The sequence below is a fragment of the Belonocnema kinseyi genome, chromosome 4 (genome assembly GCF_010883055.1).
Source record: "Belonocnema kinseyi isolate 2016_QV_RU_SX_M_011 chromosome 4, B_treatae_v1, whole genome shotgun sequence".
In the NCBI taxonomy this organism is placed as follows: domain Eukaryota; kingdom Metazoa; phylum Arthropoda; class Insecta; order Hymenoptera; family Cynipidae; genus Belonocnema; species Belonocnema kinseyi.
Window position 1 is genome coordinate 5,162,542 of NC_046660.1, and position 12,419 is coordinate 5,174,960.

At 24.0% G+C, this 12,419-nt stretch overlaps 1 protein-coding gene across 2 annotated transcripts in view; it reads left to right on the forward strand.

Moving 5' to 3' along the window:
• The first annotated feature begins 4,896 nt into the window (after positions 1-4,896).
• Positions 4,897-12,419, forward strand: part of LOC117171205 (aminopeptidase N-like) — a 12,498-nt gene continuing 4,975 nt past the window's right edge. Inside the window, exons 1-5 of one of the 2 annotated variants that reach the window (XM_033358287.1) lie at positions 4,897-5,538; positions 8,065-8,523; positions 10,359-10,542; positions 10,734-10,890; positions 11,446-11,527. In XM_033358287.1, coding sequence (XP_033214178.1) covers positions 5,042-5,538; positions 8,065-8,523; positions 10,359-10,542; positions 10,734-10,890; positions 11,446-11,527 — 1,379 coding nt within the window. In that variant the 5' untranslated portion in view covers positions 4,897-5,041. Of the gene's footprint in view, positions 5,543-8,064; positions 8,524-10,358; positions 10,543-10,733; positions 10,891-11,445; positions 11,528-12,419 lie in introns of both variants that reach the window. The other variant, XM_033358288.1, reaches the window with a different exon arrangement.

The window sequence follows — 12,419 nt, forward strand, 5'->3', positions numbered from 1 at the left end:
AATAAAATTCTAGCAATTTAAATATAGTTTCAAAAATTTCGATAGAATTCTGGAAATTCGAATGAAATTCTAACAATTCAGACAATAGTTCTAGCAAATTAAATATAATTTAAGCAATTCGGATAAAATTCTAGGAATTCAGATAGAATTCTACCAATTTAAATACAATTTTAGCAATTTAAATATAATTCTAGCAATTCAAATAGAATTATTTCATTTTACATAGACTTCTAGCGATTGCGACAGAATTCTATCAAATGAGATAGAATTCTAGCAATTCAAATAGAATTCTATTAATGTAGACATAGTTTCAAAAATTTCGATGGAATGCTAGAAATTCGAATAAATTTCTAACCATTCAGATATAGTTCTAGCGCATTAAATATAATTTAAGCAATTTGGATAAAATTCTAGGAATTCAGATAGAATTCTAGAAATATAGATAGAATTCTAGCCATTCAAATAGAATTATTGCATTTCACAGACTTCTAGCAATTGCGATAGAATTCTATCAAATTAGATAGAATTCTAGGAATTCAAATAGAATTCTATCAATTTAGATATAGTTTTAAAAATTTCGATAGAATGCTAGAAATTCGATTGAAGTTCTAACAATTCAGATATAATTCTAGCAATTTAATTATAATTTAAGCAATTCGGATAAAATTCTAGGAATTCAGATAGAGTTCTACAAATTCAAATGCAATTTTAGCAATTTAAATAGAATTCTAGCAACTCAGATAAAATTACAATCATTTATATATAATTTCAGCAACTCAGATATACTTTAGAAATTCAGATCAAATTCTAGCAATTCGGGTAAAATACTACAAATTCAGATATAATTTGATCAATTTAGATCGAATTTCAGCAATTTTAATTTAATTCTAGTAATTTAAATTAGAATCTAGCAATTTTAATAGAATTCTAATCAACTCAAATCGAAATCTAGAAACTTAGAAAGAATGCTAATAATTAATGAAGTAATGCTCATAATAGATGGAAACAATTCTTGAAATAATTAAAATCAGAAAATGAGCAGTTTAATTCAAATTAATTTTTATTGGAAATACTGTTCGTCTACTAAAAATAATATTTTCTGAAATCATGTCTTATTTATGTCAGTGATATAATGAAGATTATTGATTTTAATCACGTGACGTGATAATATCTCGTGAGACGATCCTTTAATCTTGATTTGAAAGTCTTAGTATCTTACAATTCTAGAAATTATTGGGTAGGTATGTGACTGGATCTAGTGAATTAATAAATCTATTATAATGTTTTATAAAGTTTTTGAATAATGCACATAATGAAAAATTTATGAAAACCTATTATTTTTATAATTATTTCTTTCCTTTTTCTTCCTTCTTCTTCTTTTTCTTCTTCTAATTCTTCCTCTCTTTTTAAAAGAATTTTAATTTGAAAAATTCAAGTCCTTTTTTGTACAATTCGTCTTTTTTGCTTGAAATTTCACCAGTATAGTAAGAAATTGTACCATATATTTCAAACTTTTCCGTTTGGTTCAATAATAATTTTTTATAAAAACGTGAAACTTTATCCTTTTTCCGATAAGAATACAACTTTTCAGATTGAAAAAGAAAATAATTATTATAGTTTTATGTTTAAAAATATCAATTCCGAATTCATTTTGTTAATAGAAATTGAACTTTTTCGTAAAAAAAACTATTTTTGCACCTGAAGATTCATCATTAAAGTTAAAAAAAATGTAATATATTTTTTGTTGAAAATTGATCTCTTTATTAAAAAATTGAGATTTTCCTTTATAAACTCATTTCTGTAGTTAAAGAATCATAATTTTTACTTGCAACTTAGAAAAGACAAATTTTCAGTTAAAGAATTGAATTTCCAACTATAAAAAGATAATTCTGTCACCAGCAATAAGCCAGGAATAATTAAATTTGAAATAAAAAAGAAGAGTTTTGAAATAAAATTTGGATTTTTTATTACTACTAAAAGTGCTACCTAAAATCCTGATTCAGTAAAAAAATTAATTTTAAGCCTGAAAAAAACAGCTTCCAACAAAATAGCTTATTTTTTAAACAATTAAGGAGTAGAATGTTCAATTGAAATAATTGATTTTTAATAAAAAAAGTATATTCATTTTCATCCAAAGAGTAACTTTCAATCAAGTAATTAAATTTTTATTCTAAAAACGTGAATTTGGAACAAAAAATGTTGTAGTTGATATTTTGAGCAGAAAAGATTATATTTTTTAATTAAAAACAATGGAATTGAACTGAAAAAAAAACAAATTTTCTTCTAAAACTGATCAATTTTTCATTAAAAAGAGTAAAGTTTAATTCTTAATTGAGAAAGTTATTTTCAAACAAAAGTAAAAGAATTTTCAACAAAATAGATCATTGTTCAACCAAAAATTCAGTATTTACATTTTTCGTAAAAAAAAATTAACAAAATAGTTACAGTTTCAACTAGAATAGTTAAATTTCCAGTAAAAAAATTAATCTTTAGTTTGAAAAAAAAATTTTTTAACAAAATAGCTCATTTTTTAACCAAAGAGATAAATTTTCAATTAAAATTATGGCTCTTTATCAGAAAAATAAATGTTAATTTTTAGCAAAAGAATAATTTCCAACCAAGTAGTTAAATCTTTATTCCAAAAAGATTTTCAGTTGATGAAATGAATTTCAAACAAAAATAACAGAATTTTCAACAAAATAGTTTAGTATAATAATCTAAAGCTACATAAACAAATTAAAAATCATTGCATTTGATTTTGATTAAAAAAAATGATGTCTCTTTATCAGAAAAATAAATGTTAATTTTTAGCAAAAGAATAATTTTCAACCAAGTTGTTAAATCTTTATTCCAAAAAGATTTTCAGTTGAGGACATGAATTTCAAACAAAAATAACAGAATTTTCAACAAAATAGTTTAGTATAATAATCTACAGCTACATAAACAAATTAAAAATCATTGCATTTGATTTTGATTTTAAAAAAATGATGTCTCTTTATCAGAAAAATAAATGTTAATTTTTAGCAAAAGAATAATTTTCAACCAAGTTGTTAAATCTTTATTCCAAAAAGATTTTCAGTTGAAGAACTGAATTTCAAACAAAAATAACAGAATTTTCAACAATATAGTTTAGTATAATAATCTAAAGCTACATAAACAAATTAAAAATCATTGCATTTGATTTTGTTAAAAAAAAATTATGCACGCAATCAAAAAAATCCCTAATTTAAGAAAATTTCCTGATATTTTCAGAGGGTGGAAACTAGGTTGGTCCAAAAATGCATTGAAACATTTTTTTTCACTCTAGAGGGCAAGCCACTTATTCTCCCAAAGGTTGCTATTTCCAGAGAAAGAAAATCGTTATTCTTAAAAAAATGTTTAATTTTCGTAAAATTAAATAGTAATAACCTTAATTTTCAAATAATTTTACATTTTCATTTTACAAATAATTACTAACGTACAATGTAAATATTTAGCATGATCTTTTATACAATGTTTAATTGTACAAAAGAATGTAGGTTATTGAAACAATTGTTTATTTCCCAAAAATAAAAAAAATTTATTTTCTGATTGAAATTCAAGACTTTGTAATTGTTTGGAGTAGTAAATTTGTCTAACAACCATATACAATTATTTAAATAATTATTTATTGTCTATTTTCTAAATTTTTAAAAATTGAGCCAGAGATGTCCTCTTTTTTAAATTGTTATCCTATGCTACTTTTTTTTAAATAAGTACATAATTTTGATAAATTTCTTTCATTGTCTAACAAATTTTTATTTATTTAAACAATTTTTATTTGATCATTTAGTTAGTTTTTGATAACAAAAAATGAAATAGAACACATATAATTAATCACGATTCTTAGATTATTTTTAGAAAAGTAATTATTCAAGCGAATTATATTTTTTTAAACAAGTAAAAAGTCGTTAATGTATTCTTTCAATAATCCAAAGAGTCAGAAACAGAATTATATGTGTTCTATTTTATTTTATATATTTAGTTATCAAAATTACGCAATCCATTTTTAGCAAGTTTGAAAATAGACAATAAATAATTATTCAAATAATTACATAATGTTTTTAAAAAAAATTTACTACTCCAAACAATGACAACAATAACATTTAAATCAGAAAATACGATTATTTTTTACACTTGTTCGGAATAAATAATTGTTAAAAAAATTTCCATGTGGCACGTATTCATATTCGAGTTTCGAAAAAAATAATTACGGATTTTCTTACCCTGGAAATGAAAAACTTTTGAGGGGAGGAGGTGTCTTGTGCTGTAGCTGAAAAAGAATTTTTTGGACCAACCTAGTGGAAATCCTCTATACATACAATTGCACTGATAATATTATTTTTTTTATTTGATATTGTTTTTTAACTAGTATCACTTCCTGTGTTTTGAAAAATATTTTTGGAGAGTGCACAAGAAGGTGTATATTCCGAAATTTGAAATATTTTCGGATCGTGAATAATATTTATTCTTTTTTAAGTGACTAATGTTAGTCTAACAAATCAATATACAGTCCTAAATCCGTTTAATCGAAGCTAGTCATTGATAAGGCAATAAAACAGACGGGATTTATTTTTATCACGATGATCTTTTTGCCGATTGGTTGAATTTCCGTATCTTAGTAATAATAATAGTAATCATCTAATAATCGCCGTATCTCGAAAGAATCGACAATGTATCAGCAAAGACATTTTCACGAGAAATCGAAAATGGAATAACACACTTAGAAGACACCCTCATTTCGATATATCGCATTTGCTAAATTCTCCGATAAGATTAGATAAAATGGATAAAATTATGAATTTTTCACTCTACTCTTGAGTACAGCTACTTTATATCAAGCCGATTTCACATTACGAGCTTTAGACCCTCAACTATCGTTCCACGCTCAAAGTGATAAGAATAAAATTTCAAAATCAAATCAAAATTTATCTTTGATGAATTGTGATGTAGCAAAATTAAAATTTCCCACAAGAATCCATAATCATCAATAATTTTAATAAATTTCCATCAGTGCTGTGCTATGTCGGGTCTACGATTTTTTCTACTGCCACTGGCTTATTTTTTCTGTACTATCCAAGCAAATTCCGACGCGATTCCGTTTTCCGATTCCGATTTGATTAAAGAGGAAAATCAAGAACCAACCAAAATTAATTATCGTCTTCCTGGGGAAGTGGTTCCAGAATCTTATAATATTAAATTAACACCGAAATTACGCGATGATTTTAAGTTTGAAGGTCAATCTAAAATAATTGTTCTTGCAAAAAGAAACACCAAAAATATCACGCTGCACTCGAGAGATATTGAAATTCATGAAAATGAAACAATTGTGACTGTTTCGGGGAAAAAAATTAATGTCGTACATAAATACGAAAAAATACAAGACTTTTTGATTCTTAATCTGGAGAGTGAAATTCCAATTAATACAAGAGTTGAGATTTTTTTGAAATATACGGGTAAACATAATGATGACTTACGAGGATTTTATAGGAGCTCATACGTCGAAAATGGTGAAAAAAAGTAAGTGTATTTTATTTATAGAATTATTAGAAACTATGTATTTGTATTTATTTATTATTCATCGAAGATATTAATTTTTTTGTGGATTTAAAAGGAGTCAAAGAAAAAAGTGAAACCAAAAACTAAACAAAAAAATTTTATTCCAACAGTGCGTTAAAGGCGTGGACATTTTTGCTCGAATTTTTGTAAAAAAATTAAATTTTGATTTAAAAAAACTTTTATAGATCAAGTGCTAATAATTTCTTTTTTATTTAAGCTAGAAAAGTGAAACTCTGAGAAACTGCAACTATTTTTGTTTGACAGTTAATTTTTTGGTTCTAATTAAAAATGTTGCAGCGATTAATTTGTCTACTTGTCTAAATTCAAAATTTTTAAAATTTTAATTTTTTATTGAATTTTAGTTCAAATAATTTTATTAATTTTTTATTTTAATTTAGACCAGAAAAAAGTAATTAACATCAAATTCCTTAGTAGATTGTAGCTGGCCAAAACCATAACATAAAAAAAAGATAATTTTCTAACGAAAATTTTTGGACTTCAGGTTCTAGTTTTACCCTAAAAAAAAGAAAAATAACAATTTCGTTTTACGGTCAAAATATACAAGATGCGATAAAATATTAATATATGAAAATTTTAAACCCAAAATAGATCTATACATTTCTTATTTGTTCACTTTTTGATAATACTAGTAATTTTTTTATGCATGAAAAATTACATTAAAAATTAAACCATTACATTTTTAAACACGCGAACCAAGCTACAAAAAAATTAATAAACAAAATTGATTAGCCAAAAAAGATATATAAATTTGCTAAAAATTGATTTTTTTATAGAAAAATTAGTAATTCAAAAAGAAAAATTAAATTAAAAAAGGACATTCAATATTATAGAGAAAATCTTTTGGAAAGATTCATAATTTTATTTGTAAATTTATTTATTTTAATTAAAAATTAGTCTCTTTTGGTATAGAATTGGTGAAAATTCATCTTGTTGGTAGAAAATTGAACTAATTTATTAAAAGTTCTTTGATTTTTGTAGAAAATTGATCTTGGTTAAAAATTCATCTTTTTATTAAAAATTTAATTACTTGCTTAAAATTTTAATTAAATTGTTGAAAATTCATTTTTTTATATTCATAATTCGAGTTTAGAATTCGCGAGTTTACTTGAAAATTAATTTTTTAAATTGAAAATTTACATTTTTGTTGCCCTTGAATATGAATCTATGTAATTTAAAAATTCATGTTGTTGGTTATAAATTTAACTAATTTATTGGAAATTAGTGTGTTTGGTAGAAAATTGATCTTAGCTAAAAATGTATATTTTTTAATAAAAATAGAACTTTTTGTTGGAAAGTTAAAATAAATGACTGAAATTTAATTTTTTGGTTTTACTAATTATTCATCACTTTAGTTAATTTTAATTTTATAGTTTTCTTTAATTTTTCATCATTTTAGATGAAAAGTTTTGTTTTCGGTTGAAAATTTATAATTTTAGTTAAAAATTTAGTGTTGGTTGAACATTAATTTTAAGTAAACATTGTACTTTTGTATTTTCTTCTTAAAAACGTATCTGTTTTATTTTAAAGTTCATTTTGTGCTGGCTAAAAATAAAATTATTTTATTAAAAATTCGTGTATCTTATTAAAAACTACTATTAAAAAATATAATTGAATCTTTATATTTAAAAAATTATATTTATTATTGAAAATTTATCTACTTGGTTGATAGTTGAACTATATTGTTCAAAATCATTCTTTTTTTGGTTTGAAAATTACAATTTCAGTAGAAAATTTAACTGTTCAGTTGAAATTTTATTCTCGTTAAAAATGTATCGTATTTCGTTAAAAATTAATCTTTTTAGTTGAAAAATCAATTATTTTGTTCAAATTTGACATTTTTGTATTAAAAATTTGTATTTTGGGAAAAAATTAATCATCATGGTCGAAAATATTATTTGTACGGACGGCTAATCTTTTTAGTTTAAAATTCCAGTCTTTGGTTTATAAATTCAGATGGAAAAATTTCATTTAAAAATGCAAATTAAAAAAAAAGTAAATTTGAAAAATGTAAACTTCTTGAAAAATCTAAAATTTTTGAAAAATACACAAATTTTGAAAAATGTAAAATTTTAAGAAATGTAAAAATTTTGATAAATCTAAAATTTTTAAAAAATGTAAACTTTCTGTGAAAATGTAAACTTTTTGTAAAAATGTATTTTTTTGTAAAAATGTAAACTTTCTGTAAAATTTAAACTTTTTGTAAAAGTGTAAACTTTTTGCAGAATGTAAAATTTTTGTAAAATGTGAGCTTTTTGCAGAATGTGAACTCTTTTGTAAAATGTAAATTTTTTGTAAAATACCAACTTTTCCAAAAATGTAAACTTTTTGTAAAAATGTAAACTTTTTGTAAAATTGTAAATTTTTTGCAAAAATGTAAAATTTTTGTAAAAATGTAAACTTTTGGTAAAATGTAAACTTTGGAAAAATGTAAATTTTGTGAAAAAAGTAAGCCTTTCTTTTTTCCAGATGGTTGGCAACGACACATTTTGAGCCGATTGGTGCTCGCCAAGCTTTTCCTTGTTTTGACGAACCCGCATTAAAAGCCACTTTCGACATAAGCATAGATTTGAAGGAATTCAAAGATTTGCAGAAATATCAAGCTATTTCTAACATGCCTGCGATAAAAAACGCAACTGCTGATAATCCCCTAATGGTTTTTAAAACAACACCACCAATGTCGACATATTTGGTTGCTTTTGTTGTTTCGGATTTTGACAAAAATGCTGACAGCCAAAACAAAATGACCGTATGGATCAGAAATCAGCTTTTAAATGACACAGATTTCGCCCGGGACACTGGAACAAAAATTTTAAACGCCTTGGCAAGTTACCTGGGAGTTGACTATCAGATGGATAAAATGGATCAAGCTGGTATTCCAGATTTTTCAGCTGGAGCTATGGAAAATTGGGGTCTTGTCACGTATAGGTAATGGTCAAATTAAATGATAAATAAAATGCATTATATAAATGATCTATCCGAGAAAAATTCTTACTTCATTTTCTCGAAACCGGATAATACTTTGTTGAAAACTCGTTAAACAAAAATTTTGATTTTTACGTCCTCTTAAAAATCCTCTTACATTCTATGAATAAACAAAAATTACAATCTGAGCATAGAAGAATGGTAACTAATTTGGTTATTGTTAAAAACACATTTTCGAAAAAGCTAACCATTTTTCTACTTTTCCTATCTGAATTCCTCTGAATTCCTTGAATTTATCTGAATCTTTTCTTGAATTTATTGCATTATTATTTGCATGGTACAATTCAGAAAATTTGAAGTTATTTAGAAAGATAATTTATTTGTTTATAAAAATAAAATTGTTTTCTACAAAATAGGCTACAATTATAAAAGTGACAAATATCGCTTTATACGAATAAAATGGAATTGGTAATTTTTTCATTGTTATTCGGTATGATTGGGACGACTTCAAAATCTCGAAAAATTAATCTTTCGATTCTGTGAATTGCTGAAAAATAAAATATTCAAAATAGAAAGCTGTCGAAAGAAGCATATCTGAAGATTCCTGAATCACAAAGTCCTAAAAATTTTACTATATTACTGATTTTCATAATTCGCCAATTTTCAAATTTTTAAAAGATTGTTAAAAAATAATGATTTATTTATTAAAAATACAATAATGGTATATATCAATAAAAAAAATGTTTAACGCATTCAAAAAATATTCTCCGGATTTGAAATAAACATAATTAACATAAAATATTTTTTAATGCAAAAGAATAATACAAGAACAATATATTTATTACTAGAGCAATAATTAAAAAAAAAACTATACACATTTTTAAATTTGAAATTACATTGAGAGATTTATTCATTTAGTGTTATTTTATATTTAAACTAAATTTTTCGGCTAGTTTATAATTCGGCAATTCTCTGAACCGAGTTTTATTATGCGCAAATGTTCAGTACACGTCATCCGATAGACTGCTGGGCAAATTATTATTTTGGAATTTTGAAAATATATAATATTACAGGAATGACAGAAAAATAACAAAAAATGAAATTCCTGTAATGTAAAATTCCCAAATCTTAAAATTAAGGAAGAATAAAAAAGTTCCCAAATTGAGATATTCTAGAAAAATTAAATTACTAAAAAGTTTATAATCCGAATATAGTAATATAATAAATAATATTTATGAGAGGTTTTAGTTGTTTAAATTCGGAAATTTTCTAGTACGGATAATTTATAATTCTGCGACTTTCTGTCGATAATTTTATTTTTTCGGAATTCTCAAATGTGGCAATATTATAAGCTGCAGGAATTTTTCCATTGGGGACTTTTCTTATAAGGAAATTATATTTTTTTAATTTCATTATCTGGGTATTTCCCGATTTGAGAATTATATTTTTCGGCAATTTCATTATTCGGGAATTATTATTCGGAAATTTTATTATTCGCGAATTTTTCAATGTGGGAATTTGACAGTGACAGGAATTTTATGTTTCGGAATTTTTCAGTCGTTCAATATTGTAAAATGTGTCATATTTCAAATATTTTCGTTTTTGGGAATTCTTTTTAGAATGCTGCAGTGAATCCGTGTGATTGAAATTTTCTTAGTATAGAATACTTTAAATTTAGGTTTACCGAATTGGAAAATGTATATTTTTAAGTCTTGTCCTTGATAATCAGAAATTTCCAATTTTTAAACTGTATAGAATATAATAAAATATTATTTCAAAATTTTTTAGTTTTGTTGTGAAAATGAAGTTTAATTTTTTATTTAATGATATTTTTACAGGGAAAAGGCATTAGTTTATAATGAAAAAACATCTAGTGCAAGTCAAAAGCAATCCGTTGCTTCAATAATAGCGCACGAGTTTGCTCACCAGTGGTTTGGGGATCACGTCGGTCCTTTCTGGTGGAAATTTTTATGGTTAAATGAAGGATTCGCTACTTTTTTCCAAGATTTCATTACTGATAGGGTAAATAATAAATATACTTTTAACAATCTTTCAAATTAAAATATTCACCCAATAAGAATATTTATTTTCATAATTACAAACCTTTATTTTGTTAAATATTTATTTATTTATTTATTTTTTTTTTTTTCAATAAAGTATCATACCTATAATATAAAATATACTACTGATTCGTATATATTATTTTTAAACAGGTTTATAACTTTGAAATGCGGGATCAGTTTGTAGTTCAAAGTCTCCAAGGTTCAGCTTTTTCTTTTGATGTCACTGAGAAATCTCATCCTATGAATGTCGAAGTGGAAAGCCCTTCTGAAATAAGTGATATATTTGACGCAATTTCCTATCAAAAATGTACGTAAGTCAAAATTAAAAAAAAAATTTTAATTATCTTACTGCTAATATTTCGTGCTGCGTCAAAGCATGATCAATTTTTCTTATCACTTTATCAGAAGACTGATTCTATCAAATGAAGGTTTCTCCAGTCTGAACAAAGTTCAGTTCTTAAATAGATTTGTTTTCAACTTTTTACAACATCAAGTTTTATTTAAAACGTACTTAACAGAAAAAAATATCCTGAAAAGAGGCTGGAAATCATAGTAAAAATAATGTAAGCTAAAATTAATAGCGTGCGTTGCAAATATTAATTTGTATTTAATTATTATTATTATTATTAAATATTATATTATAATGATTATTGCAAGCCCTCTTTTCAGAGGTAATTATTTACTTTCTTTTCTGTATATTTAAGTAAAGCCCTATTTATGTTTTATTTTTTAGATACATGCTTTATTTTTTGATTTTTATAGAATACCAAATACAAGATTGTAGTAAAATGTTGACGACTCCCTAAACTCTTTTTTATCGCTTTTGGCGTCATTACAAAAATAATTGTGTTCTATTCTTTAGCTGGATCTGTTATTCGGATGATGCAGCATATTTTGTCTGATGAAATATTCAAACAGGGACTCAAGTCGTACTTAACAAACAAGTAGGTACATTTAATATACAAAAAAATAGTAAAACCGAACATCAATTTATGGAGAAAAAAATTTTGATATCACATACTAGTTTTAAAATTAAATTAAGTCGTATAAAATAAAACAGAATAGAAAAGAATAGAACAGTAAAAATAGAATAGACTTAATATAGAAATAGAATGTATAATAATAGAATAGAATAAAGTATAATAGAAATAAAACACAATCGTACAAAACATAATAGTATAGGAAATAATATAATAGAATAAAATAGAAGATAACAGAAAATAATTGGAATAGGATGGAATAGAAAATAACAAAATAGAATAGAACAAAAATGTGTACCATAGAATAGAAATTACAAAGAATTGTATGTAATAGAACAGATGAAGTAAAATAGAATATAACAAAATAATATGAAATCTTATAGAACACAATAAAATAGAATATAATAAAATAAGGCAGAATAACATAAAAGAAAAAAAATAGAAATAAAAGACAATCTTACCTACAATATTAATGGGAAAGATTAAAAACAGAAGGCGAATAAAATAGGAACAGAAATAGAATGAAATATAACAGAATAAAATGTAAATTGAAAAGAATCACATGTAACAGAAAAGAATAGAGCACGCTTTAATAAAATAGCATATATTAGAAACAAAAGTAGAGTAAAACAGAACAGAAAAAAATAATATAAAATCTTATAGAACATAATAATGTAGAATAAATTTAAATGGAATAAAATATAATATAAAGAAATAGATCATGATAGAAAAGAATAGAATAGAACAGAAAAGTCACATAATTCTCTAGAAAAAAATAAAGAAATAGAATATTGCACAATAGCATAGAACAGAAGACATCAGAATAGAATACAATAGAATGGAATAGAATAGAATA